This window comes from Etheostoma cragini, chromosome 11, assembly GCF_013103735.1.
Source record: "Etheostoma cragini isolate CJK2018 chromosome 11, CSU_Ecrag_1.0, whole genome shotgun sequence".
NCBI classification, from domain to species: domain Eukaryota; kingdom Metazoa; phylum Chordata; class Actinopteri; order Perciformes; family Percidae; genus Etheostoma; species Etheostoma cragini.
In genome coordinates this window covers 25,480,852-25,489,003 of record NC_048417.1, presented here as the reverse complement: position 1 = coordinate 25,489,003, position 8,152 = coordinate 25,480,852, and the positions used below count along the sequence as shown (strand labels likewise).

The 8,152-nt window shown below is 43.6% G+C and overlaps 1 protein-coding gene across 3 annotated transcripts in view; it reads right to left on the bottom strand.

Annotated features, from left to right (window-relative positions):
- The window catches only part of ubxn4 (UBX domain protein 4), a 32,999-nt gene that overhangs the window by 10,565 nt on the left and 14,282 nt on the right, over positions 1-8,152 (bottom strand). For all 3 annotated transcript variants that reach the window (XM_034885177.1, XM_034885176.1, XM_034885178.1), the window contains 2 exons: positions 6,869-6,996; positions 6,034-6,136 (listed from right to left, as the gene is read on the bottom strand). In XM_034885177.1, the coding sequence (XP_034741068.1) occupies positions 6,034-6,136; positions 6,869-6,996 (231 nt within the window). The remainder of the gene's footprint in view (positions 1-6,033; positions 6,137-6,868; positions 6,997-8,152) is intronic.

Genomic DNA, 8,152 nt, shown 5'->3' with positions numbered 1-8,152 from the left:
CAGTTTGTTCATGTTAACGATGAATCCTCTGTGCACGCCAAGGTTAGTCATGGAGTCCCACAAGGATCTGTGCTTGGTTGAATATTGTTAGGGAGTGAGGACTCGCAGCGTCCGCCTAACCCGGCCCACCTGCTTCTCTTCATAGTTGTCAGATTTATCTATCATGTAATCAAGAATATAATAAAACTAAAGGGAGACTTGGCATACAGCCCGATCCGGTTGGGGAGAGTTCTAGCTCGACCGGGCTGGAGCTCTCTTTACCTTGTCTCTCTTGGTTTTTGCTGTAATAATAGTTTTAGACAGCTGGGGACTTATTTTGATACACTGAGCTCCTCTCTCCTCTATCTTTCCATCTTTTCATTTATGTGCATCCATGTCCCAGAAATGCTTGTTACTAACCTAGCTCTGGGGAGTCATTCCCCGGAGTCCTTATGTTCTTTTTTCCCCAGAATGTTCCCTTGGATCAGAGAGGCTCCAAAATCAGGGTAGCATCTGTCGCCTTGGTCCCGCTCCATGTTCTATGATGCCATGTTCTACTGCTACACTGCAGTGCCCTGCTATGTCCTGCTGTGCCTTGTAATGCCGCACAGCGTCCTGCTATGCCACAAACTACTACAAAGAACTGCTACAGACTACAATTTTTTGTCTATTTTTGTTATTGCCACTCTTCATTCCAACTCCAACCGGCCCGTCAGACACCGCCTACTAAGAGCCTGGGTCTGACCAAGGTTTCTGCCTAAAAGGAAGTTTTTCCTCGCCACTGTCGCACTGTTGCTTGCTCTGGAGGAGACTACTAGAACTGTTGGGTCCTTGTAAATTCTGGAGTGTGGTCTATCTGTATAGTGTCTTGAGATAACTCTTGTTATGAATTGATACTATAAATAAAATTGAATTGAATTGAATTGAATGTTCAAAGTTTCCATTGCTGAAGCTGCAGCGGGGAGCTGTGGTCTTAGGGTCGTACAGTGCCTTGCGAAAGTATTCAGCCCCCTTGAACTTTTCAACCTTTTGACACATTTCAGGCTTCAAACATAAAGATATACATTTTTTATTTTTTGTGAAGAATCACCAACAAGTGGGACACAATTGTGAAGTGGAACGAAATCTATTGGATATTTTAAAAATGTTTAGCAAATAAAAAACTGAAACGTGGTGCGTGCAAAATTATTCGGCCCCCTTGCGTTAATACTTTGTAGAGCCACCTTTTGCTGCGATTACAGCTGCAAGTCGCTTGGGTTATGTCTCTATCAGTTTTGCACATCGAGAGACTGAAATTCTTGCCCATTCTTCCTTGCAAAACAGCTCGAGCTCAGTGAGGTTGGATGGAGAGCGTTTGTGAACAGCAGTTTTCAGTTCTTTCCACAGATTCTCGATTGGATTCAGGTCTGGACTTTGACTTGGCCATTCTAACACCTGGATACGTTTATTTGTGAACCATTCCTTTGTAGATTTTACTATCTACTACTATGTTTGGGATCATTGTCTTGTTGGAAGATAAATCTCCGTCCCAGTTTCAGGTCTCTTGCAGACTCCGACAGGTTTTCATCCAGAATGGTCCTGTATTTGGCTACATCCATCTTCCCCTCAATTTTAACCATCTTCCCTGTCCCTGCTGAAGAAAGGCAGGCCCAAACCATGATGCTGCCATCACCATGTTTGACAGTGGGGATGGTGTGTTGAGGGTGATGAGCTGTGTTGCTTTTAAGCCAAACATATCGTTTTGCATTGTGGCCAAAACGTTCAATTTTGGTTTCATCTGACCAGAGCACCTTCTTCCACATGTTTGGTGTGTCTCCCAGGTGGCTTGTGGCAAACTTTAGACAAGAAATGGCTTTCTTCTTGCCACTCTTCCATGAAGGCCGGAATTGTGCAGTGTACGACTGATTGTTGTCCTACGGACAGACTCTCCCGCCTCAGCTGTAGTTCTCTGCAGTTCATCCACAGTGATCATGGGCCTATTGGCTGCATCTCTGATCAGTCTTCTCCTTGTCTGAGCTGAAAGTTTACAGGGACGGCCAGGTCTTGGTAGATTTGCAGTGGGCTGATACTCCTTCCATTTCAAAATGATCGCTTGCACAGTGCTCCTTGGGATGTTAAAAGCTTGGGAAATCTTTTTATATCCAAATCCGGCTTTAAACTTCTCCACAACAGTATTACGGACCTGCCTGGTGTGTTCCTTGGTCTTCATGATGCTCTCTGCGCTTTCAACAGAACCCTGAGACTATCACAGAGCAGGTGCATTTATACAGAGACTTGATCACACACACAGGTGGATTCTATTTATTACCATCAGTCATTTAGGACAACATTGGATCATTCAGAGATCTTCGCTGAACTTCTGGAGTTAGTTTGCTGCACTGAAAGTAAAGGGGCCGAATAATTTTGCACGCACCACTTTTCAGTTTTTTATTTGCTAAACATTTTTTAAATATCCAATAGATTTTCTTCCACTTCACAATTGTGTCCCACTTGTTGGTGATTCTTCACAAAAAATAAAAAAAATGTATCTTTATGTTAGAAGCCTGAAATGTGTCAAAAGGTTGAAAAGTTCAAGGGGGCCGAATACTTTCGCAAGGCACTGTAAGTACCTCAAGGGGCGGTAACCCACGAACACCCTGGTGGACACCGGTGGTCAGGGAAGCCGTCCGACTGAAGGATTCTTTCCGCGATATGTTACCACGGAGGACTCCGGAGGCAGTTGCAAGGTACCAACGGGCCCAAAGGAGCAAAGCAGCGGGTGTGGGGGAAGTCCGGAGAAAACATGGAGAAGGACTTTTGGTAGGCACCAAGGCGCTTCTGGAAAAACTATTCGCCACCTCAGGAGGGGTAAGCGAGGAATCATCCAAGCTGTGTACAGTAAGGATTAGACGTTGTTGATCTCAACTGAGGAGGTAATAGGGTGGTGGAAGGAGCACTTTGAGGAACTCCTAAATCCAGCTAACACATCCTCTGTGGTAGAGGCAGAGCTGGAGGATGATGGGGGATTGTTGTCAATTTCCCTGGTGGAGGTCGCTGAGGTAGTCAAACAACTCCACAGCGACAAAGCCCCAGGGATTGATGAGATCCGTCCAGAAATGCTGAAAGCCCTGGGTGTGGTCTTGGTTGACACGCCAATTTAACATTACGTGGAAGGGTGGAACAGTGCCCTAGGTGTGGTGGACCGGGGTGGTGGTTCCCCTCTTCAGAGTAGAGGCTGTGTGCCAATTACAGTGGTTTCACACTTCTCAGCCTCCCTGGTAAAGTCTACTCCAATGTGCTGGAAAGGAGGATTCAGCCAATAGTCAAACCTCGGATCGAAGAGGAATAATGCGGATTACGTTGTGGTTGTGGAACAACGAATCAGATCTTCAATCTTGCAAGGATCTTGGAGGGAGCCTGTGAGTATGCCCAACCAGTGTACATGTGTTTTGTGGATCTGGAGAAAGCGTATGACCAGGTCCCCTTGGAGACACTGTGGGAGGTGCTGCGGGAGTATGGGCCATCCAATCTCTGTAGGACCAAAGCCTGTATAACCCTAACCCTAACCCTGGGGCCGATGGAGTGCTTTCTTCAGGTAGGGAGTAATTCCTTACCCCAAGTGAAGGAGTTTAAATACATTGGGGTCTGTTCGCGAGTGAGGGGACCGAACTGAGATTGATCGGTGAATGGGAGCAGCGTGTGCAGTATTACGTTCCATTTATCACACCGTTGTGACGATAAGGGAGCTGAGCCAGAAGGCAAAGCTCTCGATCTACCGGTCAGTGTTCGTTCGCAACCCGATACCGGATAAGCCGATGCAGATGGATGTACTATGTATGTTTCTGTACTTCCACTTGTGTACGGGAAGTGAGTGGTTTTGCCATCTCTGAATACAATTAACATTAAACTGAACAATCCTGTTGATTGTGAAGTGAGACAAGGTGAATGAATCGGAATATCAATTTTATTTTTTATTTTTATTTAACCTTTATTTAACCAGGAAAGTCCCGTTGAGATTAAAAACCTCTTTTTCAAGGGAGTCCTGGCCAAGAGGCAAAACACAATCAATTACATTTATAAAAGTTATATAACACAGACCGTTAAAAACATTTACAATGTGAACAGGTCATTTCAGGTTCTCTCAATCTGGATTTAAAAGCATTTAAGGAAATAAATTCAGATAATTTCAAGTCTTTTTGCAAAGAGTTCCATGCAGAAGGAGCGGAGTAGACAAAAGCCCTTTTTCCAAGATTTGTACGGGCAAATGGAACAAAGAGCAGAAAGTGATCATCTGATCGCAATGAATAGGAACCAACACTTCTCCATGTGATTAAACTACTGATGTACGATGGCAACAGACCTAGCATGGCCTTATAGATAAAAATATGCCAATGCCCTGCTCTCCTGTTTGACAGCGATGGCCATCCCACTCTGGAATACAAGTCACAATAATGGGTTAGATTTTTACAGTTAGTAATAAATCTCAGAGACGCATGGTACACGGTGTCAATCTTATGCAGACATTGTGCTGAGGCGGTCCCATACACCATATCACCATAATCTAAGATAGATAAAAATGTTGCAGTGACTAGCTGCTTTTTTGCTTTAAAAGAAAAACAAAATTTATTTCATTTATTTCATCAATGTTAAGGTTTTTGTCCTCATTCATCTTGTTTCCTTCTCCAGGCTCTGTAGTTGACACACCTGTAAACACACTACACTACGGCTGTAGTTACTCTGTAGCGATCATAAACTACATAAAAATGTGTAGTTATAGGCTCTCACCAGATCTGCTGCCATTGCCTAGATTGGAAGACAGAATCTTGCTCCACTTTTCCCTATCTGTAGTGGTAGGAGCCCTACGTAACATTTGTCCAAGGAAATTGTGTCCCATGGGCCCACCGCTTGACTGTTTAGTAGCTGTTGGTCTTTTTTAGTGGGTGAAGGTAGAAAGCACTTCCTTCAGGAGGGCAAAGGGATACATACTTTCTAAAACTAGCTACAGGTAATTTGCAAGGCTAAGCGAGATGCACCCTTGTCATTTTTTACATGGATTCTTGGCATCCTTGTGGTTCTTGGTCTCAGCATTGTGAGCGAGAGAAATGTACTCAATGCCATTCTCATCGCGTTTTAAATTAAGAGTACCTTTTCAAGTCTCAATTGCCCTCTCTATTAAGAGTACCTTTTCAATTCTCAATTGCCATATGCAAATGGTCGTTGAACCACACTTTTCGGACAAGTCTGCCGGCTGTGTTCGGAGACAGCAACTCTGAACACCCGAAGAGTCACAAATCTGTGGCTGTGATTGGGGCGGTGGTGCTGGATTACGTCCTGTTTTTGTGAAGGTTTTTGATGACCGATTTAAGTACCTGATTTAAATGTGGCACTATTCATTATGTCAAACCTTGTGTAGTGGCAACATATCCCAGATCTAATCGCAATGTAACTTGCAATCAAGTACGTTTTTCCATTTGCATTCCTAATGGATGCATCAAATTCTCGCAGCATCTGATTCAGGTTTTATTCCCCGTAACTTTCAAAGTCTGCTGACATATTCTTTTGGACTTACTTTGTGCCTGTCTTCTTCGATTTTGTTGATTTCTCTGTCATCCAGCTCTGTGTCTTTTACTCTCTCTTGCATCTTCTGTGTTGTTTTTTCGGTTCTATTTCCGTTTCTTTACTGGGGACAAATTAGGGCTGCTCAATTATGGCCAAAATGATAACCACGAATTATCCTCACTACTTTCAGCGGCTTGATAGAGGTCCCCCAGAGTGAACAGAACTGCACCCATGACAACGGTGTCTTATACTTTGCAAGGGTCTGATTTAAGGAAAACAACAGACCGCAGAATGCCTTAGAATTCAACCAAGCCATGTTATAAACTGTGACACTGCTCAAAGGCGTGGAACATTGGAAGTGACAGCTGTGTCCACATTCACCTCTCAGTAGATCTCTGGATTCACCAGGTGTGTCCGTCTAGCAGTGCAGTCTGTGTGTACAGTGTATCTGTAAGTATGTAAAAGCAACAACTGGTCTAGACCCAAGCTGTGTTCCACTTGTTGATAGACACTAACCTGATCAGCAAAGTCCCGGGCCTCTAGCAGTCTGCTCTGGGACGGAAACTGGTTGGTGAAGGAAGAGCCGTCTGGGAGCCTGAACTGGATCCTTGCTATGGTACTACGCGCACACACGCACACACGCACACACACACACACACACACACACACACACACACACACACACACACACACACACACACACACTTCTGTTTTTATGTGCTTCTTTGTTAATTTTGTAGAAATTCCCCTTTTTGCTTTCATATTTAATTTCCACTTATTTATTTATTTGTATTAATTTCAGATTATTGAAATGATGTGTTCATTTTTAAATGTATTTGTGTATTTGTTGATTTCTGTTTAATATTATGGCCCTATTTCTTTCCCAAGCCGGTTTATTTCTGTGTATCTTCTTGGACATCCCCTTGCATAGATGGAACTACACATTAATCAGTCAAATGTTCTATTAATTATTAATTATTATTATTAATAACCCTTAAATGAAGCCAGTTTCAATGTTATTAATGTGCTCACATTTACATTCTGAAAATACCTTTTGTCATCATTAATACCATTATAATTCTGGATGTTTGTTTGTCCTTCAACCACATAACACATGGAAACTGATTGACATATTCAACATTTCTTAGTAACTGGACTTAAGTTCTGTCTGGTTCATGTTCAGCACCTATTTGAGCTTCTCTCTGTGTTTGTATTTGAGATGCGTCTCTAACGGTTCAGTATTTTTAAATATTTCATCATACACAGAATTTTTTTTTACTGAGATTAAACCCGGTGTGTGTTTGTGTGTGTGTGTGTGTGTGTGTGTGTGTGTGTGTGTGTGTTCTTGTACCTCCTCTCCCTGAGTGCTGACTCCTTGCGGGCGTCCTGCCGGGCCTGCCGGGCCTCCAGCGCTGCCTGCCGGGAAGCCCTCTCCTCCTCTTGGGTCTGGGCGTAGCGTGCGGCTCTGTCCGCGCGGTCCTGCACCACACACAGGACAAAGGCTCAATTCATGCACTATGTGGGGCTGCTGCAGTACAGCCAGAGGTGGGTAGAGTAGCCACAAATTGTATTCAAGTAAAAGTACTGTTACTTCAGAATAATTTGACTCAAGTAAAAGTAGTCATCCAAATAATTACTTGAGTAAGATTAAAAAAAGACCTTGATTAAAAAACTACTCAAGTAGTGAGTAACTGTTGAGTAACGTCTGATTAATTTCTTAACACAAGCATCAATCAGACGGACAAAAATTGGGGGTTCCTCCTGGTCTGCGTTGCCTTGGCGACGGTTGATTCTGACATCTTTGTTTTGCTACGACTGTAAAGCTAACGAAGCCAAACTGTCCCGCCGCTGAGATCGAGCATGGTCACGTGACTGCATAACAACATCTGATTGGTGAAACACAGTAACGTGGTAGAGCCTTCAGCGGAAGTCTCTCTCTCTCTCTCTGTCAAAATAAAACATTAAAATGAGACGTACGCGGAGGTAAAAACAATGACGCGTAGAATACCAAAGACGTAAAAAGAAAAAGTAACGAGCTCATTGTAGCCAGATGTGCAGCGGAAGAGTACAGTTTCTTCTTCACTAATCTACTCAAGTAAAAGTATAGTGATTTAAAACTACTCCTAGAAGTAAAAATTTTTCCAAAACTTACTCAGGTAAATGTAACGGAGTAAATGTAACTTGTTACTACTAGGGGTGATCCGAGTATCCGGCTGAAACGAGTATCCGGTACGGATAAAGCACTTTATCCGAGTACAAGTACTTTACAAGTAATATGAGTCAATATCCGTGCTCGGATCGAATACAACTCCTCAACTGGCCGCGCAGCGTTCTGTGATAATCACAACGCCCCCCCCGCCTACAAACACGCTCGGATTAATCTCACACACACACACACACACACACACACACACACAACATGGAGAAATGCGCGCTCTCTCTCTCTCTCGCTCGCTCCCGCTCCGTCAGGCAGGCAGTCAATCGGGTCTGCGGTTCTGTTCCGTTAACGTTTAGGGTTTCTTCAGCTTCAGGTTTGTTTTTAACTTCGGTTTACATGGTTACATAGTAAGCAGTAGATTTCTGGTGAACGTGGGTTTCAGAAATGCTGCTCGGTTTAAATGCAACTCCCGTTGCG